The 23,593-nt window shown below is 41.2% G+C and overlaps 1 protein-coding gene across 2 annotated transcripts in view; it reads right to left on the bottom strand.

Annotated features, from left to right (window-relative positions):
* Window positions 1–1,072: 1,072 nt before the first annotated feature.
* The window catches only part of LOC148665497 (uncharacterized), a 40,587-nt gene continuing 18,066 nt past the window's right edge, over window positions 1,073–23,593 (bottom strand). Inside the window, exons 2-3 of one of the 2 annotated variants that reach the window (XM_088631619.1) lie at window positions 15,822–16,028; window positions 1,073–8,090 (exon numbers count right to left, since the gene is read on the bottom strand). In XM_088631619.1, the coding sequence (XP_088487745.1) occupies window positions 5,494–8,090; window positions 15,822–16,028 (2,804 nt within the window). In that variant the 3' untranslated portion in view covers window positions 1,073–5,493. The remainder of the gene's footprint in view (window positions 8,091–15,821; window positions 16,029–23,593) is intronic. The other variant, XM_088631620.1, reaches the window with a different exon arrangement.

Below are 23,593 nucleotides of genomic sequence, written 5' to 3'. Positions count from 1 at the left end.
AAGGGTTTTGCGGAGGGGGTCTTGCCACCTGCCTGAAAAAAACAGTAAAATGTTTGAGTGCCTATAGAGTTTCTATTTTTATTTTCTTGAGAAACGTTGATACCATTTCCCGGACACCCCGTCCCCCATCAGTGCGCGGTGCCTGGGGAAAAATCTGTAGGGGGGCGTCTGAAATTCTGAGGGGGGGTGATATTTCGGTTGAAACGGAGCTGTACGGTGCAGCTACCCAAATGAAATCTCGCAGCTATGCCATTGATTAGTGCTTCATGATAGAAGATAACGACTAGCAATCTGGTATTTGCGATGAAGTTCAGTTTCACATTTTTCGTCACTCTCACGGTTTGTATTGCCTGGAGCGAAAAGTACCATAAGCGTTCATTTTTGCAGCTACATGGACGTTCTGAATCGTTAAGAAAAAAATGTTGTAAAACCAACAGAAAGCACAGACTGCTATAACTAGTCCTAGTTATATAATGATTTTAAGAATAATGATAAACTACTGCAAGGAATCGGTCCACCTGAGCAAACAGGATCGTAATGTTGACACTCAATAACGACACTGATATGTGCAGTTCCTGGACGGATAGCCCTCCTGCCCATCAAACAGACTGAGTGACTGTTCGTGTCATTTAGTGTTGTCTGACCATTGACAAAGTACAATTTTTTTTTTAGGGCGCAAATTAAGTTAGGTAAATCTTTTTGCCCAAAACTGAAGGGGCGACATTCCTCCCTCCCCCCGTGATGCCAGGCCTGTCCCCATCCTATTCCATAATGTCATTATATATAATACCATACAACAGTGACCGATCCTTACTAACTGCATGCGTTAAAATTGCACATCAGCTCATAGCAGGGGGCACATAGCCACCATGTATTATCAATGTTAAATTTCAACCATAATATCGACAACATTAATAAACGCATACGTTGAGAAAATATCGAACCCAGCATATTTTCCGGTTATATACCACAATGCATTGCTAGTATTCGTTGGTCACCATTTTGGACACGTTTTTCAAACGTAGAAGTATATCCGCAAATATCTCAGCAATCCTCTTTTGACGAGTAATAATAATAATAATAATAAACTTTATTTTATATAGCGCCTTTAAAGGTGGCTTCTCAAAGCGCTTTACAGGATGACAATAACAATAAATAAGAAGACTACAACAATAAATAAGAACATTTCACAAGATAGGACACAATTATAATTACAACAATACAACAATAACAATAGAGGAGACCGTGGAAGATGGTATTAAGAAGAGCAGAGGGGTGAAGAATGGAACCAGTTAAGTAAAGGCTTTTCTGAAGAAGAAGGTTTTGAGTCTGGATTTGAAGGAGTTTAGAGAAGGTGATTCTCTAATGTCCTTGGGCAAAGAGTTCCAGAGCGTGGGGGCATAGCAGGAGAAGGCCCTGTCACCCATACAATGTAGACGGGCTTGGGGGACAGTAAGGAGGGCAGAATTTGAAGAGCGGAGGTTGCGAGGTGGGGAGTAGGGCGATTAAAGTTCAGACAGGTATTGAGGTGCCAAGCCATGTAAAGCCTTGTAGGTGAGCATGAGGATCTTAAAGTCTACGCGGAATTTGACCGGAAGCCAGTGCAAGGACTCCAGGATAGGAGTAATATGAACACTTGCACTAGACCTGGTCAGGATTCTGGCTGCTGAATTTTGGACATACTGCAGCTTGTTTAGAGTAGATTTAGATACCCCAGGGAGTAGAGCATTGCAGTAGTCAATTCGAGAGAATACAAATATGTTGATCAGCTTTTCAGCCACAGTTAATGATAGCATAGGGCGTAGTCTTGCGATATTTCTAAGGTGAAAAAAAGATGTTTTGACAGTATGCTGTACATGTGGGTCGAATGTTAAGCCAGAATCGAATATAACCCCAAGGTTTTTCAATTTTGTTTGAAGCTCAAGTACAGAGCCATCTACAGACAGGGTTACGGGACTGGCTTTACGGAGTTGATGGGGGGTACCAATAAGCATGACTTCAGTCTTGTCACAGTTAAGATGAAGGAAGTTTTGAGTCATCCAAATTTTTATGTCAGAGATGCAATTAGATAGAATAGAGACAGCCACATCAGTGTCGGGTTTGGTATGGATGTATATTTGAGTATCGTCAGCGTAAAAATGAAAGCTGAGGCCATGTGATTTTAAAACTGACCAAGTGGGAACATGTAAATGCTGAAGACCAATTTCAGACCTGTACCCATTGAGAGAGACAAAGTGACAGCGATCAGTGAGGTAAGACTTAAACCATTTGAGGGCAGTGTCAGAGACTCCAAACGTAGTCTCGAGACGAGAAAGTAAGATGTTATGGTCAACAGTGTCAAAGGCAGCACTGAGATCAAGAAGGATGAGTATGGAAAGAGAACCAGAATCGGAAGCTATTAGGAGATCGTTGGTGACTTTGACTAGGGCGGTTTCTGTGCTGTGAAGTTGACGGAAGCCAGATTGGACGTGTTCGAAAAGGTTGTTTGTCATGAGGTGGTTATGTAACTGAAGTGTGACGGCACGTTCTAGAATTTTAGAGAGAAAGGGTAAGTTGGAGATGGGGCGAAAGTTGTTAAGATTGTAGAGAGCCATGTTAGGCTTCTTTGGCACTGGGGTAATAGCAGCAGTTTTGAGGACCGTTGGTACAATGCCGGTGCTCAAGGATTCATGTATTATATTGAGGACAATGGGACAGAGAGAAGAGAAACAGGACTGGAATAAAGTGGTGGGAATGGGATCTAAAATAGATGTGGGTTTCATGCACGTAACTAGTTTGTTTAGGGATGCTGAGTCAAGAAGAGAGAAACTGGAGAGACGGGAACCAGAGTAGTTGGATGAGGAGGGAGGAGGTGTGGAAATTATTTCCGTAGTGGAGAGAATGTGATGCCGGATGTTGTCAATCTTAGAACTAAAGAAATCTAAAAATGTGTTGCAAAGTTGTGATGCGGCAGGTAATGTAGTAGGGCAGTTTGGCTTGAGCAGTCTGTTGATGGTGGAGAAAAGATGTCTGGGATTGTTTTGGTGATTTTCAATGATGTGAGAGAAGTAGGTGGATCTAGCAGACTCTATAGTAACCTTATAATCAGATAAGTAATCTCTCCAGGCCTGATAAATGTACATTTAGGCCGGAAAGACGCCACCTACGCTCAAGTTTGCGAGAGGCTGCCTTCATGAAACGCAGATGGTCATTGTACCAGGGGGCAGGGAGAGAGAAGGAGATGGTTCGAGTATTTAAAGGAGCAAAGGTGTCGAGGGTAGATAAAAGAGCATTGTCAAGTAACTGTATTTTGTCCTCAAGAGGGTCAGAGGAAGAGAAACAGGATAAGGAGGACAGAACAGAATTTGCAAACCTTGGGTGATCAATTGATCGCCAGTTGCGGAAATTTACAGAGCGTGAGGGGGAAGTGTTAGAAACAGGTAATTCCAGATTGAAGAGAATGGCTATGTGGTCAGAGAGGCCTAGATCAAGGGGGGAGCAGTGGGAGACAAAGGAGTAATTTGCAATAATTAGATCTAAGGTGTGTCCTTTGTTATGTGTAGGGGTACAAACAAACTGAGTAAGGTCAAAGCATCCCAAAAGAGAAAGGAAGTGTTTAGCCAGACTGGAAGAGGTTGAATCAATGTGTATATTAAAGTCCCCTAGAATAAGGATCCTTTTAAATTTAAGGGATAAGAATGAGAGAAAATCAGCAAACTCACCTAAGAAGACTCCACTGGGTTTGGGTGGTCTGTAAACTGTGGCAATAATAGTAGATTGGGGGATAGAAACATTTAAAACAAGACACTCAAAAGAAGAGGGAGGAGGTATAGCTATAGGACTTAGACTGTAAAAAAGGTTGTAAATAACAATGATGCCCCGCCTCTGCCTGAAAGACGCGGAAGGTCAAAGAAACCATATCCAGGAGGAACTAGTTGGTTGAACAGGAGTCCATCGTTTTGTTTGTGCCATGTTTCGGTTAAGCACAGAAGGTCCAGTTGTTTTTCTTTGATAATGTCACATAAAAGAAGAGCCTTGCTGTTAACTGAGCGGGTGTTGAGTAGCGCAGATCTGGCCAGTCTCAGGGATGCAGGGGGAAGCGGAGTGCGGTCCAGGTGCGGTAGTGAGAGGAGATTTTTTAGATCGGCGCCGGTACGTGATGGACTCACAGACGTGCGCCGAAAGGCAGGGATAAAGACTCCGCAGGCAGACGAACGAAGAGAACGGCGTCCTGTGCTGCGATTGATGTAGCGAGTCGGTCGTAAAATACCAGTAAAACGGCAGTAATCGAATGTGTCTTTGACCAGGAAGTAGCTTTGTTTTAGTTGAAGAAGTTGCAGTGCAGTATCCCTCAGAGACATGATCGATGAAGCGAGACGGGAAGGAAATCCAGAGAAGGTGGTAGCAAGAGGTGAAGGTCTTCAGTTGAGTAAGTTCACAATGCAGTGGAAGTCGCATTTGTGAATTTGTAACGTGAAGCGGATGAAAATAGATAAATTAGAAATCAGTGTAATCGAGGAGAAAAAGGAAAAAAAAAATAAGTAGATAGAAATGAAAGACTGGTGAGAGGAGCGGCAGCCAAATGCGCCAGCATTCCCTCTCGACCGGAAGAAGAATTCGGTCGAGTAAGTATGAACAATAATAAAACTATCTGAATACATACAGATCTTTCTTAATATTATTTTGATTAAAATAGTACGTGAATAAGCAAAAAATGGCACATAAAAATAGTGTGAATGGGGAAGATAACACAAAATCGTTTCTTATTCTATGCTGTACTTTCAAACTTTGGGTACTCTTTAATTGGGACAGACTTTATTGCTCAACTGCTATGATGCAAGCCAAATTTTATACATTTATTTCAGCTTTGAGCTTAGTAAACCGTTCATTTTTTAGATTATACTAAAGAAGATATTAATCATCATTTATTTGGGAAGTAATATTATATAATTTTCTCCTAGCTGCGGTGCTGAAGTCCCACCCTACATCAACAGAAAAAGAAATAAAGGAGCACGCAATGTGTTACTTGAAGAATGCATATGCAAGGCAGGGGGCCAGGAGATCTGGACACTGAAAATAATAGGTTTTTGGTTCTAACTCCAACCATATATGTATAATAGTCCTCTAAATGTATCCGTATAATAGAACTCCAACCATTTATGTATAATGAATGTCTAAACATAGATGTATAATTGACGTATAACTTTAGACGTATATTAGAATTTCATTCTAGACGAATTGCAGACCACATTTAGATGTCTAAGGTATGCGTTTAATAGACGTATATTATACGTCTTTTGCCCACTGGGAACTCTTGTCATGTTAGCTGTGGTTTAATCACCTTTCTCCTACATGGATCCCTTCATATTTTTTTAAGGAACCCGACTGATTAAAACACTTCCCACAACGTGTCTAGCTGTACGGTCTCTTGCCAGGATGGATGTGCTCATGTTTCTTTAATGTACTGGACTGGTTAAAACTCTTCTTACACTGCCTGCAGCAGAACAGTTTCTCTCACGTATGGAAGAGTTCGTGTCTCTTTAAGGTGCCTGACTGACTAAAACTCTTCCCGCACTGACTGCAGCTGAAAGGCTTTTCTCCTGTGTGAATGCGCTGGTGTACTTTCAAATAGCTCGAGTGACTAAAACTCTTCCCGCACTGACTACAGAATGGTCTCTCCCCTGTGTGCGTGTGCTGGTGTGTCTTTAAGGCACTCGGGTGATTAAAACTCTTCCCACACTGACCACAGCAGAATGGTCTCTCTCCCGTATGGAGGAGCTCGTGTATCTTTAAGGTGGCTGACTGACTACAACTCTTCCCGCACCAACTGCAGCAGAACAATTTTTCTCCAGTATGGGAGAGCTCATGTCTCTTTAAGGTGCCTGACTGACTAAAACTCTTCCCGCACTGACTGCAGCTGAATGGCTTCTCTCCCGTGTGAACACGCTGGTGTGCTTTCAAATAGCTCGGCTGACTAAAACTCTTCCCGCACTGACTGCAGAATGGTCTGTCTCCTGTGTGCATGCGCTGGTGTGTCTTTAAGGCACTCGGGTGATTAAAACTCTTCCCACACTGACCGCAGCAGAACGGTCTCTCTCCCGTGTGGAGGAGCTCGTGTCTCTTTAAGTTGCTCGATCGAGTAAAACTCTTCCCACACTGACTGCAGGTGAATGGCCCCTCTCCCGTGTGAACGTGCTGGTGTGCTCTCAAATAGCTCGACCGACTAAAACTCTTCCCACACTGACTGCAGCAGAATGGCTTCTCCCCTGTGTGCGTGTGCTGGTGTGTCCTTAAGGTGCCCGGGCGACTGAAACTCTTCCCACACTGACTGCAGCTGAATGGCTTCTCTCCCGTGTGCATGCGCTGGTGTGCTTTCAATTGGCTCAACATCATAAAACTCTTCCCACACTGACAACAGCAGAATGGTTTCTCTCCTGTGTGCATGTGCTGGTGTCTCCTGAAAGTGTCTGGGTGACTAAAACTCTTCCCACACTGACTGCAGCTGAATGGCTTCTCTCCTGTGTGAATGCGCTGGTGTGCTATCAAACTGCGCATCTGACTAAAACTCCTCCCACACTGTCTGCAGCTGAATGGTTTCTCTCCTGTGTGAATGCGCTGGTGTGCTATTAAGCTGCGCATCCGACTAAAACTATTCCCGCACTGACTGCAGAATGGTCTGTCCCCTGTGTGCATGCGCTGGTGTGTCTTTAAGGCACTCGGGTGATTAAAACTCTTCCCACACAGACTGCAGCAGAACGGCCTCTTTCCCATATGGAAGAGTTCATGTCTCTTTAAAGCACTCAAATGACTAAAACTTTTCCCACATTGCCTGCAGCCGAATGCTTTCTCTGCTGCAGGGATGGGTTTGTCTCTTTTTAAGGTGTCTGACTCATTAAACATCTCCCCATCCTGACTGCCGCCAAACGGTATCTCCCCTCTGTGAGTGAGCTGGTGGGTTTTTAAGCTGCCTAACTGACTAAAACTCTTCCCACACTCCCTGCAGCTGAACAGCCTCTCACCTGCGTGAATGTGCTTGTGCGTTTTCAAGGTGCCCAGCTGGCTGAACGGTCTCTCTCCCGTGTGAATGCACTGGTGTCTCTTGAGGTCACATGACTGACTAAAGCTCTTCCTGCACCGATTGCAGGTGAATCGTTTCTTTTCCATGTGAATGTGCTGGTGTGTTTTTAAGGGGCTTAAGAGAGGAAACTGCTGTTGCTGTTTGTGCTCCAGTGACAATTCCTGTACGTTGTCGGGTCTTGGCTGAATCTCCTTGATCATCTGGTCTTGCTGTTGTTTCTCCCTGCCCTGACTCTCCTCTGTGTTCTGTGACTCAGCACTGTCCTCTTCACCAGGTACATCAGTCTGCTGCTCTTCAGGGCCAATCAACTGGAACCCGATTTCCTGCTCCCTTAGATTACAGACATTAAATTCATGTTCCTCTTCCTTGCAACCTTGTGAAGAGACCAACTCCAGCTGATTGAAATGCTTTGCAATATTCTTAGTGTTTAAATTATTACACTTCTCTGTAATGTCCTTAGATATTAAAGGATCACCCATTTGTTTAAACCACTTCTGCAATGACAGTCTCTCCAGTTTAACAGAACAAGGCCTTGCTATTATCAAGCCCTGTAGGAGCTGCTGTTGTTCCTCCCTGAACTGAGTCTCCTCTGTGTGCTGTATCTCAGTACTGTTCTCTTCACCAGGTACATCAGTCTGCTGCTCTGCAGGGTTAATCAACTGGGGCTCCATGTTCTGCTCTGTAAGATTAAACTCACCCAGTTCTTCTTTATGCTCTTGTACAGAGACAAAGCCCAGTTCATTACAACCTTGTGTAATATTGTTCAAGTCCAGATTATTGATCTTCTCTGTAAAATCATCACATACTAAGAGCCCAGGTATCTCACTCTCAGGCTCCGTCTTCATCACGTACACAGAGTCCAGATCCTCGACACTCTGTCTGCTCTCTGTGTGCTGCTCACTGAGTGTCTCTTTCCCTTCTGCAGCAGTGAGCTTTGTCTCCTGCATCAGACTGGAGTCCCACTCCTCCCCACTGTGCTGCTGTTCAAGAGGAGCCCTTTCCCCAGCATCAGGGAGAGCACTGGCCCTTGAGCCTGAAAACACAGGACAAGAGAACAAGGCCTTTAACTTGGACTGAGAGTAGAGATTCGAAGGCAAAAAAACCCACAGAGAAAGAATAAAAACTTTAAGATATGGGGATGTTACAGCATCAAGACAGAGCAGTAAAGAGTACTAAAGACATGATGATATTCACTTTTATAGCACACAGACAAACAAGTACACAACTCTCAGGATTTTTTCTTAACACAGATTAAGCTCTGTGTTGGAATCGTATAGCTCTGTTGACATTAACAATGTCCAGCAAAGTGTTGTAATAACCAAGTCCAAGTTCAAATGTGAGCACTGGCCTCTTAGCCTGTAAACGCAGGACAAGAGGACAAGACTTTTCAGTCAGGCTCAACAGCAAATAAAAATCAAAGTAAATAAAATGTGAATAAGCAGCACGTAAAAAAAAGTTAATTTGCAGAAAGACAATTGCTGAGCCTCAGATATTTTAAGTAACATTGACATCACAAACCAAGATTGGGGTAAAAATGATAGGGAACATAAAATGTTTCAAATGTTGAGTCCATTTAAAAAATTGTACACAAGTACACAAGCGCCCACACAGAAGTAAAAAAAAAAAAAACTAAAACAATACTGTATCCAGTACACAATACATGTGCTGGAAATCTGCAATTGCAGTGTAATGCATGAAATACAACAGTTTACACATCAGTGAAGCCAATTTATTCTAACCAACTAAGTTTACACGTCCCCAAGGCCACTGTATTTTACAACGATGCCTGTGAGATATTTAAAACACCTACCAATGTCCCCTAACACAAAACACTCAGAAGCTTAACTTCCAAAAAGGCACAAGTATAACAGCCCTCCCTCTCGTCAATGAAGGTATGGAAATCGTTTTGTTACAGTAGTTCAAGTAGGGCCATCCGTCGGCATGCATAGGCTACAAAGGAACAAATAAAAGCTTTATTCAATGCTGTAAAGAGAAAAAAAGGAACAAAACATTTTGGGGAGAACTCGCTGCATCACCTGCAAATTCATATTTAACACCACACTCATGCAAAGCCCCACTGGAGAATTCCAAATCACTCAGACGACATCTTGTACCTCCAGCAACTTTATTTACTGCATCTCTTGCAGAAAATGCCCAGCTATCAACATTGGAGAAACCGGAAAGAGACTCGGAGACCGCTTCAGTGAACATGTCGGGGTTGTGAGAATCAGAGATCTCTCCAAGCCCGTAGTTTCACATTTCACCTCTAATGGCCGTGATCACACTGATCTCTCCGTCTGCGTCTTCAAAGAAGGGTTTCACAACTCCTATTGCAGAAAGAACTATTATCCTATTATTATTTACAGATTATCCTAAAACTTGGTTCACACCTTCCTCCTTCTCTCAACTCATTTCCTTCTAATCCTCTCTATTCATGTGCAGATTTCGACCCCACACCACTCTCGACTTCATACCACCTGAGTGCCCATTCTGCCTCCCCCTGCTCTCTCCTCCTCGCTCCCAGCTTTTGTTCTCCTGCTGACTTCGCAGTCTTTCTCACACCCGAAGAAGGCTCCACAGCCGAAATGTTGCGTTTCCTTTCTTCTCTTTTCAGCCTGGAAAAACCTTTACTTTAATTTTTACTACTGCATATGATATAGGCTCCCCATAAGCATCAGCTTCATTTTCATATACAGATGCAGCCATTCAAAGTGCGTGGTACAAACTAAACAAACAAAATAAACGCGTCATACGTACACGTACGTGATTGGCTGGCCAAAATGACCGACAGGGGCACTTGTGGTGCGTTGGTCGGTTGTGGAAAGATTTAATCATTTAATGTCTTTACTGTGCACATTTTAATCCGCTTAGTATTGAATATTTATACAGAATTTTACAACTAAAGGGAAATTTAAGTAGCTGAGCATAAAAAGAAGAAGAGCATAACGCATCTGAAGGTCATAAACTATATTAATTTAGGAACATAAACATATTATGTAAACTATATATTGCCGGTATTGGTAGTTTAAAGAAAAAATACACACCAGTATTCCATTTCTCCCTAAACATTTTAAGCATCAGTCTTACATGTGGTTACTTCGGAAACATTTTTACGTGCTCCTTCTGACCATGTTACTTTAAGTTTATATACAGTACTTTGTGAGAAAAGTGATAGTTTTAAGCTTTTCTGTGAATATGCTCGGTACCGGAGTAAACAAAAGCATACTTTAGAATTTGATTAATAGGGAATATAATATGGAATCGCGTATCTAAAGAAATTAATAATGATATAATTCTATTCATGTACTGTAACACACACAGTAGTATATACTGTTTCACCACTTGTCACATGACTGTGTCAGTGTGGTGATGGTTTAAGTGCCTGACTTATAAGCGAGAGGTCGGGTGTTCAAATCCAGCTATCACCACGAATTCTTTTAACAAACATTTCTTTGAAAAACTAAAATAGCAATATTATGGACACTCTATTGACTTTTTTATATTTCTAATATGTTCGAATCTAAGTCATTTATTAATAACAACGGATAGTTTCAAGCTGCTACTGATATCATCATCAATATGTGTAAAAAGTTAATCCTGTTTTTTTATTGTCTGCAGCTCAAATCCTGCTTTAGACACAAGAAGAGTATTATTGAACAATGCTGTGAGGCTAAAGAAATCAATAGCGATATTAATTCAAAGATCTAAATATATTTAACGCATACGCCTGAAATAATAGGGTGTCTGCTCGCCTGCGCGGTGACATCACCGTCTTTCCCTCTGAATCGCTGCAGTAGCAGGAACCTGTACCGTCTGGATCCCTTTAGATCTCCTTTCAGATTTAAAAGGTTATTAATAATATCTTCAGTGTTGGTCGCATTAACATTGGAATGTTAGAGAATAGCGATTACAAACATTAAAATCATACTTGCTTTATACTGTCCAACTGAACAATCTTGCTTTTATAAAATATACCGCCTTGTTTAATGTGTACGATGCTGTAATACAGTTTAAAAAAATTAAAAGTCTTAACAGTATCAACTTGAAATCTTTTCTCTATTAATATAACTATCAAGTGGTATTAAATAAATACAGCTTTTTAGTATAGATTACACTTTTCTAAAATGTATTAAAAAAACTATTACAATCTAATCTTTCCACGTTTGAAACCAGTATTTAAGTTTGTTTATAAACAATGTAGACACAGAGAATCCCAGGTGTGAGTTCATAAACCCTGAATTACGTACTATGCCTACGTCTGCGAAACACCTTATTATCTACTGTAAAGATTTCAGTGCTTTGTGTATATTCTAATTGCAGTGGGGGCAGGGTATGTGGGGACAGGTACCGGGGTAAAGTTAGCTTGAAGTTCAAAACCGATTTTGGCATTTTCATGAAACCTCCTAGAGTTGTGAGAACACTTCCTTTGTGTATAAAGTACATTGTGAATGTTTTCACAGCCTTCACTTTTCGTTCTTATGCCATTTTTGTGACCACGCACAAATATTCTTATGTCCGTATCTTCACAAGGGAAACAATTAGAATTTTAATACAAATTAAATGACCGCGGGCACTTTCCGACCCGTCTACTCTTCTCAGAGTAGAATAGGCTAACCTTCAGTGTTTTGGGTTTTGCTTGTTCACATATCTCCACTTTTTATAAAATGAAATGGTTGAAACAACAGTGGCTCTGGAATAGTTTTCATCAGTGAAAAGTACATCATGAAATGCCTCTTCATTCAATCCATTGGAAAAAAGAAAAGGAGCATAAAGCGTCTGATGGTCATAAATGATATTAATTTAGGAACAGCATCAGAGATATTTTTTTAACTGCACTGCATCGGAGAGAATACCATAGTGCGCTTTTTTTTGTTTTTAAACCTTAAGTTTTTCATCGATGCTTAATTACACACTAACTGGAACCCAGGGGGACCGCTGTGTACACACGTTCACAACGTGAGAAATACTGCTTAGTGCGAAAAACCCATATATCATCATAGGATGCATAACAGCGTAGCCTCCAATTATCCAGACTGTTAGCACAGGAATAAAGCTTTGATTTCTGAAACCCTTTCTTTATGTCCTGTTTTCATTCAGGTAAAGGTCAACTATATACACAATTCTGCTGACAGCAGGAAAATTCCTATACTTTACTCAGCAGCGTCTTAAAAACCACACCCATGGTGTTTAAACCGATTTTTTTTCTACACAGAAGACTAACATAGCTTCGCGCTGTGAATCTGTTTTTCTAAGAAAACATGTGTCATGGGGGAAGATGTAGTGCCTGATTGGAAGACTCGCCGTATTCTACTTTGAAAATACCTGTGAAACCGGTTTAATTCGGCACAGCCAGTACTCCCGCAGAGAGAGAGAGAGATGAAAGCCACGCAGTGCCAGGCGAATGCACATTAATGAAGGGCTTTCGGGCTCACGTGGATTTGCGCCCTACATGCTGCAGTACCACTGTGTACATACAGTAAGAACATGTTGTGATATTTAGAAATATATAAAATGTCAATATAATACTAATAATATTTGCTATTTTAGTTTTTCAAAGAAAGGTTTTTGTTAAAAGAAAACTGATGGCGACAGTTGGGTTAAAACACTCAGGTCCATAACTCAGTCACTTAACTTATCACGCCACCAAGGCACTCATGTGACAAGTGCATATCAGTGAAAAGACTTATACTACTGTTTGTGCAACAGTGCAAGAATATAGTTATTATACCGTTATTAACTTATTTAGATATGCGAATACATATTATATTCCCTATTAATCCAATTATGCTTTTGTTTAATTCGATAACGTGCGTATTTGCAGACTTTGAGTTTACAGCTTGTCCAAGATCATGCATTATTAATACTATTAGTAATATCTTCAGTAAAGACTTTGATGCATAAAATATTTCTGCATAATTAAAATATTTATTATAAAGGTGGTAGGCTGTGTATTTTGTCCAACTGAGCAATCTTGCTTTCATTAAATATACCAACTTTTTAATGTATAATGATTAACATGATGTAATACACAGTTTAAATTTAAAAGTCTAAAGAGTATACAACTTAAATTCTTAACTGAATAAAGATTGTCCCTCAGCAATGATCGGGATTCAAAACCGTATGTTTTCTGGTAACAGCTCAAAAGCTGTACAGGTTAAGCTTCATTAGCTCCACCTGCCGGTTTAACAAGGTGATTCCAGATACTAATAACATAATCTAATTTTCATACGGTAAAGCCCGGTATAATAATAATAATTGCTTACACTTATATAGCGCTTTTCTGGACACTCCATTCAAAGCGCTTTACATGTAATGGGGACTCCCCTCCATAACCACCAATGTGCAGCATCCACCTGGATGATGCGACGGCAGCCATAGTGCGCCAGAATGCTGACCACACATCAGCTATCAGTGGGGAGGAGAGCCATCTATGAATTAGATGAATAGCCAATTCATAGATTGGGATTATTAGGAAGCCATGATTGGTAAGGGCCAACGGGAAATTCTGGCCAGGACGCCGGGATTACAACCCTACTCTTTTCAAGAAATGCCCTGGGATTTTTAATGACCACAGAGAGTCAGGACCTCGGTTTTACGTCTCATCCGAAGGACGGCGCCTATTTACAGTATTGTGTCCCCATCACAATACTGGGGCATTAGGACCCACATGGACTGCAGGGTGAGCGCTCCCTGCTGGCCCCACTAACATCTCTTCCAGCAGCAACCTTAGTTTTTCCCAGGAGGTCTCTCATCCAGGTACTGACCAGGCTCACACCTGCTTAGCTTTAGTGGGTTGCCAGTTGTGAGTTGCAGGGTGATATGGCTGCTGATATGGTGGTATACTGCGACATGCCCACCGCGTTCTACCGCAGCATACCCCGCTTGTTTTGAATTGCATTTGCTGCATTTGTATATAAATACAGAAGCTGAACTGGAGTGTAAGTGTAAGACTTGTGTACCTGTGTTTAGCCACAGAAGAAATGACCTCGAGGGAGGCGCTGAGGCTCGTCGTGTAGCACGCTGGTCTGCAGTCAGTGAGAGGCTGGGTTAAAATCCAGACTAGTCTGCAGTCTATGAGGGTCTGGGTTCAAATCTCTGTGCTACAGAGCATTTTATATCGCTCTTCCAATTCTGGGCTCCTGTCTGACACCCCCAAGCCCGTCTACATTCTAGGAGTGACAGAACCCCGATTTCACTGGACTTTACGGTACTATACTGTGTTATCACCCTGATCTTACTGCGACTCTACTGCAATGTACAGTGTTATTACCCTAATGTCACTGGGCATTGCTACACTCTACTGTGTTTTTACCCTGATGTTACTGGACTTTACTGCACTCTACTGTGTTTTTACCCTGATCTCATTGGGCTTTACTGCACTATACGGTGCTTTTACCTTGATCTCACTGGAGTTTACTGTGGTGGACAATGTTTTTACCCTGATATCACATGGATTTATTGTTCTATACTGTGTTTATACCCTGATCTCACAGGGCTTTACTGCTCTGTACTGTGTTTCTACTCTGATGTCACAGGGCTTTACTGCAGTGCACTGTGTTTTTACCCAGATCTAGCTGGGCTGTACTGCACTATGCTGTGTTTTTACCCTGATCTCAATGGACTGTACGGCACAGTACTATGCTTTTACCCTGATCTCACTGGGCTGTGCTGCGCTGCACTTTTTTTACCCTGAACTCACTGGGCTTTATTGCACTGTACTGCGTTTTTACCTTGATCTCTCTGGGCTGTACTGCATACTGCACTGTACTTTGTTTTTAACCCAATCTCACTGGGATTTTCTGCACTGTAGTGTTTTTACCCTGATCTCACTGAGCTGTACTATGCTTTTACTCTGATCTCACAGGGCTTTATTGAACTGTACTTTGCATTTACCCTGATCTCACTGGGCTATACTGCACTGTACTATGGTTTTACCCTGATGTCACAGGGCTATACTGCTGCCTACGTATACTAATGAAGCTACCCACCTGAACTACAGTGCAGTAAAGCCCTGTGACTTCAGGGTAAAAACACAGAACAGTGCAGTTAAGCCCAGTGAGATCATGGTAAAAGCACAATATAGTGCAGTACAGCCCAGTAAGATCAGGGCAAAAACACTGTACAGCGCAGTGAGATCAGGGTAAAAATGTAGTCCAGCTCAGCAAAGCCCTGTGAGATCAGGGTAAAAGCACAGTTCAGTGCAGTAAGGCCTAGTGAAATCAGGGTAAAACACAGTACAGCACAGTACAACCTAGTGAAATCGGGGTAAAAACACTGTACAGCTCAGTAAGGGCCAGTGAAATCAGGGTAAAACACAGTACAGCACAGTACATCGGAGTGAGATCAGGGTAAAAATACAAAACATCGCAACAAAGCCTTGTGAGATCAGGGTAAAACCACAGTACAGTGCAGTAAAGCCCATTGAGAGCAGGGTAAGAACACAGTTCAGCGCAGTACAACCTGAACTACCATGTAACAAGTTGTGCCAAGGCACAAGACTATACATGCACTGCACACAATAGAAGAAAGCTAAAATATTTCGGTTAATGTATGACTTCAGTTGATGTATGTCTGGATTATTTTATCTGCAGGGTTAATCAACTGGAACTCCATGTCCTGATCTGTAAGATAAAACTCACCCAGGTCTTCTTTGAGTTCTTGTATAGAGACACAACCCAGTTCATTACAGCTTTTTATCATGTCATATTGTCAGTGTCCAGTTTATTAATCTACTCTGTAAAAATTAAGAAACCAGGTGTCTCACTCTCAGGCTCCGTCTTCATCACGTACACAGAGTCCAGATCCTCGACACTCTGTCTGCTCTCTGTTTGCTGCTCACTGAGTGTATCTTTACCTTCTGCATCAGTGAGCTCTGTCTCCTGCATCAGATTGGAGCCCCACTCCTCCTCACTGTGCTGCTGTTCAAGAGGAGCCCTTTCCCCAGCATCAGGGAGAGCGCTGGCCTCTAACCCTGAAAAGACAGGACAACAGAGAACAAAGCCTTTAACATGGGCTGAGAGTAGAGATTCAAAGGCAAAAAAAAACCCACAGAGAAAGAATAAAAACTTTAAGATATGGGGATGTTACAGCATCAAGACAGACCAGTAAAGAGTACTAAAGACATGATGATATTCACTTTTATAGCACATAGACAAACAAGTACACAACTCTCAGGATTTTTTCTTCACACAGATTAAGCTCTGTGTTGGAATCATATACAGATGCAGCCATTCAAAGTGCGCGGTACAGACACGTACCGGAGGTAATTGGCTACGGCGTCGCGCATCGTGATGCAAGATGACGTGGGGTACTGCGGTACGTGATTGGTGGACCGACAGGGGCACTCGTGGTCCGTTGGTCTGTCATAGAAAGACTTACAGTACAGTAAACGTCTTTACTGTGCCCGTTGTAGATATTGAATTTTACCACTGAAGGGAAATCTTAGTAGCTGAGCATAAAAACAATAGGAGCATACTGTAACGCGTATGAAAGCCATAAACTATATTAATTTTGGAACATAAACATACAGTATATGGCTGGTCTTGGTACTTTAAAGTAAAAAATACATACCAGTATTCCATTTCTCCCTAAACATTTTAAGCATCGAAGTCTTTAACTAAAGAGATACCGGAGTAAACAAGCATACTTTTAGAATTTGATTAATAGGGAAAATAATATGGAATCGCATATCTAAAGAATTTAATAACGATATGATTATATTCGTGTACTGCGACAGGGCTGTGCAGGGCTGTTTCGCCTCCTTCTTCATGCGACTTCTCTTGTAGCCTACTGGTCTACGTGCCCGACTACCAACTCACGGGTTGTGTGTTCAAATGCAGCTGGTGCTGGACTTTTCTTTTAACAAACATTTCTTCGAAAAAATAGAATAGCAATATTATGGACAATCAATTGACTTTTATATTTCAAAATATCACAACATGATCGATTCTAAGTCATTTTTGATAACAATGAATAGTCACCTTCTTCCCTTCTGACAACGGTCCCTGCTCCTGCTTCCTGCTTCTATTGTGTGTGTGTGTGTAATAGAGTAAATTTTTATAGAGAAATGGAGGCTGGACAGTATGCGTTACAATATAAACATTTATATTGATTTAAATCGTGTTTTGATTTAAATCGCAAACGCGTGTTTAATTATATGTGTTTTTTAATCATAATCAGGCTAATGCAACATAAATTGATACAGTATCTTTGTCTTCTAAGTATCTTAATAAACCTTCGGGAATGTAAGTCTGAGAAAGACAGTCTCACGTTTGTGGACAGTCTGTCCACAAACAAAACATGTAAAAAAAATGTAAAAAAAACAATTACTTTTTGTCAATGAAAACCGGTGTGTGTCTCTCTCTCTGCTGGATGTCCCTCTCACTCTCTGCTGAATGAATAAAAGCATTTTATTAAAAACGCGTTTGCGTTTGTCTGGTATTTACTTTGGTCCCTTTTAACTGTTTTTTCGGTCTACTGTATTGCTTTGAGATGCCACTTTTAAAGGTGATATGTAAAATAAAGTTTTTTATTGTTGTTATAGAGAAACATGATCAGATTTTCCCTGGTTCAGAAAAAAAGATCTAAAGTGCTACACATAACTTTCTTAATTCGATGTATTTAAAGCAGTGAACTATGTAGGTGTAACATAACATTCAGAAATACAATCGAGAATAGTTTTGTGGTGTTTGTTTAGATGAAACGTTCCTAAAACGTATAACGTAACAAAATTAAAGACGATTAAAATCTGAAATCTTTCCACTTGTACTGTATGTCATCGGAAAGTTTCTGCTTTGTGTAAGGATGGTATCAAAAAGCAATCTTAAGTGGTGAGAAAGCTGTGCTCAATGTATTTAAGGGACTTAAAAGTAAAAGGAGATGCTTCATATTGCTTGACTAATTTTAAAAACTAAGTTATAAATGCAGACGCTCCCTCGGTGCCGCGCCGGGTGTAAATATCAAAATATACATTCGTCCCGGGCAGAGGCCGAAGAGCGCCCGGCTGGGGTGCGCGGGGAAGAGCAGGACAGGAGTGAAAGGCGAGGTTTAGGAAGGCGTACAGTCTGGGCAGGTACACTTTTACACTTTTCTAAAACGTATTTGAAAAATAAAAACGATTACAATCTAATCCTTCCACGTTTGATTTCAAAATCCCAAGAAATATAAATCTAAACGGGTAGAAAGCTATGCTGAAAGTTTATTAAGATACTTAGAAGACAAAGATACTGTATCAATTTATGTTGCATTAGCCTGATTATGATAAAAAAACACATATAATTAAACACATGTTTGCGATTTAAATCAAAACACGATTTAAATCAATATAAATGTTTATATTGTAACACATACTGTCCAGCCTCCATTTCTCTATAAAAATGTACTCTATTACACACACACACACAATAGAAGCAGGAAGCAGAAGCAGGGACCGTTGTCAGAAGGGAAGAAGGTGACTATTCATTGTTATCAAAAATGACTTAAAATCGACCATGTTGTGATATTTTGAAATAAAAAAGTCAATTGATTGTCCGTAATATCGCTATTCTATTTTTTCGAAGAAATGTTTGTTAAAAGAAAAGTCCAGCACCAGCTGGATTTGAACACACAACCCGTGAGTTGGTAATCGGGCACGTAGACCAGTAGGCTACAAGGGAAGTCGCATGAAGAGAGAGGCGAAACAGCCCTACACAGCCCTGTCGTAGTACACGAATATAATCATATCGTTATTAAATTCTTAAGATACGCGATTCCATATTATATTAGCAGAAAAGCTTAAAACTACCACTTTTTCACATGCTATTTCACATGCTAGTTAAATACTTCGATGCTTAAAATCGTCAGGGAGAAATGGAATACCGGTGTGTATTTTTCCTTTAAAGTACCGATTCCTGGAATCTGACTGGCTGACACCCTTCTGAAGTGGTTCCATAAAATCTGGCATACGGAAAAGAAAGCGTTGATACATACAAGTATCTTTTAATACAGTCTTTGCTGTGCTCTTGAGGATCCTTGTGATATTTTGAGCTCTAGTTGAATGATAAGTGTCGCATTTTAAATCATTTTCGTAGTTAGAAATTATGAAACGCCCTGTTAAAAGCAAGGGAGTTTTTATGCCCGTTGAAGTAAAACAAAATGCCTGACAAAGTATGGCTTGGACAGATTCCAAGTGCTTGTACAAATGTGCTAAAGAAATTATACTTTGAGTATACAGCTTGTCCAAAGTCATCCATTATTAATACTATTAGTAATATCTTCAGTAAAGGCTTTGATACATAAATATTTCTGATAAAGGTAGGTTGTGTACTTTTGTCCAACTGAGCAATCTTGCTTTCATAAAATATACCAACATTTTAATGACTGATGATTAACATGCTGTAATACACAGTTCAAAATTAAAAGCTCAAATGCTGTACATGAGAGGTTAAGCTCCCCCTGGCGGTTTTACAAGGTGACGCCGGACGTCAAATGACGCGATTAACTGCGTGATACTGCGTGATACTGCGTGACACCGCGTGACACCGCGTGATACCGCGTGATACCGAGACACGCCCACCGGGGTATGCCGCGAAATACCCCACCTATTTTGAATGGCTGCATCTGTAGCTCTGTTGACATTAACAATGTCCAGGAAAGTGTTGTAATAACCAAGTCCAAGTTCAAATGTAAGCACTGGCCTCTTTGCCTGTAAACGCAGGACAAGAGGACAAGACTTTTCAGTCAGGCTCAACAGCAAATAAAAATCAAAGTAAATAAAATGTGAATGAGCAAAAAAAAGGTAATTTGCAGAAAGACAATTGCTGAGCCTCAGATATTTTAAGTAACATTGACATCACACACCAAGATTGGCGTAAAAACAATAAGGAACATAAAATGTTTCAAATATTGAGTCCATGAAAAAAATGGTTCCAACTACACAAGCGCCCACACAAAAGTAAAAAAAACAACCTAAAAAAATACTGTATCCAGTACACAATATATTGTGCTGGAAATCTGCAACTGCATTGTAATGCATGAAATGCAACAGTTTACACATCAGTGAAGCCAATTTATTCTAAGATCAAATTAAACTGCTTTGATTACAACAACATTTACACATCCACAAGGCCACTGTATTTTAGAATGATGCCTGTGAGATATTTAAAACACCTACCAACGTCCCCTAAAACAAAACACACAGAAACTTAACTTCCAGAAAGACACAAGTATAACAGCCCTCCCTCTCGTCAATGAACGAATGGGAATCTTTTTGCTACAGTAGTTCAAGTAGGTAGCTGAGTCAGCATGTGAAGGCTGCAAAGGAACAAGTAAAAGTTTATTCCATGCTGAAAAGAGAAGAAAAGGAACAACATTTTGGTTGTGGAGCCTTCTTCGGGTGTGAGGGAAGAACTCGCTGCATCACCTGCAAATACTTATCTAACACATACCTTCTTGCACTGTGCTGTACTGTGTTTTACCCTGATATCACAGGGCTTTGCTGTGCTGTATTGTGTTTTTACCCTGATATCACTGGGCTCTACTACGCTGTACTGTGTTTACACCCTAATATCACAAGGGTTTGCTGCGCTGTACTGTGTTTTTACCCTGATCTCACAAGGCTTTGCGGCGCTTTACTGTGTTTTTACTGATCTCATTGGGTATTTAGTGTACTGTGTTTTTACTCTCATTCCACTGGAGGTTACCGTGCTGTACTGTGTTTTTACTGTAATCTCATAGGGTTTTACTGTGATGGACTGTGTTTTTACCCTAATCTCAGGGCTTTATTGAACTGTACTGTGCATTTACCCTGATCTCAGGGCGTGACTGCACTGTACTGTGTTTCTACCCTGATCTAATAGGGCTTTGATGTGCTGTACTGTGTTTTTACCTCGATCTCACTGGGCTGTACTGCACTATATTGTGCTTTTACCATGATCTCAATGGGCTTTACTGCACTGTACCATGTTCTTACTCTGAAGTCACAGGGTTTTACTGCACTGGACTGTGTTTTTACCCCAGTCTCACTGGGCTTTACTGCACTGTACTGTGTTTTTACCCTGATGTCACAAGGCTTACAGCGCTGTACTGCATTTTATACCCAGATCTCACCGGGCTGTACTGCACTGTATTGTGTTTTTACCCCCTTCTCACTGGACTGTACGGCACAGTACTGTGTTTTTACAATGATCTCACTGGGCTTTACGGCACTGTACCGTGTTTTTAACCCTGAAGTCACAGGACTTAACTACACAGGACTGTGTTTTTAACCCGATCTCACTGGGTTTTACTTCAATGTACTGTGCTGTGTTTTTACCCTGATCTCACAGGGCTTCACTGCACTGTATTGTGGTTTTACCCTGATCTCACAAGGCTTTGCTGCAACGTACTGTATTCTACCCTGATCTCACTGGACAGTACCGCACTGTACTGTGCTTTTACCCTGAACTCACTGGGCTGTATAGTGCTGTAGTGTGTTTTACCCTGATTTCACTGGGCTTTACTGTGCTGTATTGCATTTTTGCCCTGATCTCACTGGGCTGTACTGCACTGTACTGTGTTTTTACCCTGAAGTCACAGGGCTTTACTACACGGGACTGTGTTTTTACCCCAATCTCACTGGGCTTTACTGCACTGTAGTTCAGGTGGGTAGCTGTGTCAGCACGCATAGGCTACAAAGAAAAAAGTAATAGGTTTATTCCATGCTGAAATGAAAAGAAAACACAACGTTTAGGCTGTGGAGCCTTCTTTAGGTATCAGAACACGGCCGAGACGTTGTGTTTTCTTTCTTTTCTTTTCAGCATATAATAAACCTATTACTTGTTCCTTTACTGCACTGTACTGCGTTTTTAACTTGATCACACAGGGTTTTACTGTGCTGTACTGTTTTAACCCTGATCTAACAGGCTGTACAGTGCTGTACTGTGTTTTTACCCTGATCTCACTGGGCTTTACTGCTCTGTAATGTGTTTTCAACCTGATGTCTCAGGGCTTTACTGTGCTGTAGTGTCTATTCACCTTGATCTTACTGTGGCTCTACTGTGCTGTACTGTGGAGTGGTGTGGGGAGAACCACCTGCAATTGAATGTGGCAAAGACGAAGGAGCTGGTGACAGATTTCAAGAGGAAAAGAGTTTAACCTACTCCTGCCTACATCCATGGGTGTGGCGTAGAGATAGTGGACTCATACAAGTACATGGGAGTGCACAACAAAAATAGACTGGAATGGTCTAAGAACACCGAGCCATCTACAAGAAGGGTCAGAGCCGACTTTACCTCTTGAGGAGGCTCAGGTCCTTCAATGTATGTAGCAAGATGCTCCATATGTTCTACCAGTCGGTTGTGGCGAGTACCATTTTCTACGGGGTGGTATGCTGGGGCTCTGGGCTCTGGGATTAGAGCAGGGGATTCTAACAAGCTCATCAGCAGAGCAAGCTCTGTCATTGGGTCTGACCTGGACCCCCTGGAGGTATTGGCTGAGAGGAGAATGGTGTCCAAGCTAGAGGCCATCATGGACAACGTCTCCCATCCCCTCTATGACATGCTTTTGGAAATGAAGAGCACATTCAGCAATTGGCTGATCCAACCACGGTGCGACAGGGAGCGCTACAGGAGGTCACTCTTGCCTTCTGCCATAAGACTGTACAATGTATCCACTTTGTGTCTGGGCAGGTGCAACATTGACACTGACCTGTTTTGGACTAAACAGTAAACTCTCTGCTAAATCTGGATTTTCCCGCTTACAACTGTTTTTGTGCAATAATATAATATTTATATTTACATTTATAATGTGCAATACAACTTATTGTGTACTGATCTGATTTGTTCTTTGTACAGATGCAGCCATTCAAAATGCGCGGTAAAAACCCGCGGTACAGTAACCTACCCACAAGCCACCGCGGGGCACCGGAGGGCACCGCAGGGCAAGTGATTGGCTGGCCAAAATGACTGACAGGGGCACTCGTGGTGCATTGGTTGGTAGTGCAAAGATTTAATCATTTAATGTCTTTACTGTGCACATTTTAATCCGCTTAGTTTTGAATATTTATATGGATTTTACCACTAAAGGGAAATTTTAGTAGCTGAGCATAAAAAGAAGAGGAGCATAACGCATCTGAAGGTCATAAACGATATTAATTTAGGAACATAAACATTACTGTATGTATGTAAACTGTACTGTGTATGGCTGGTCTTGGTAGTTTAAAGACAAAATACACACCAGTCTTCCATTTCTCCCTAAACATTTTAAGCATGAAAGTTTTATGAAACGGTACCCAAATATGCGATTGCTGTATAGAATGAATTTTAATTTAAAAAAAATATTTAACACGAACATTAAGCTGTTTACATCTTCCGCCTGAGAACAGTCACCCGTTGCTACCCAACGCAGAAACACAGCCACTAACTAGCAAAGAGAGGACATTAGCTACCCAATATGATAAAGAAATAAATGATTATTTTGTTTATTTCTTTTGCACATTTATTTGAACATTTCCATCGATTGTACAAGCACTTGGAAACTGTCCAATCCCTAGTTCATCAGGCATTTTTTTTTACGCTGCGG

This window comes from Lepisosteus platostomus, chromosome 5 (assembly GCF_059453375.1).
Source record: "Lepisosteus platostomus isolate fLepPlt1 chromosome 5, fLepPlt1.hap1, whole genome shotgun sequence".
NCBI classification, from domain to species: domain Eukaryota; kingdom Metazoa; phylum Chordata; class Actinopteri; order Semionotiformes; family Lepisosteidae; genus Lepisosteus; species Lepisosteus platostomus.
Note: the sequence above shows the minus strand (reverse complement) of the source record. Positions and strands in the feature narration are given on the sequence as shown.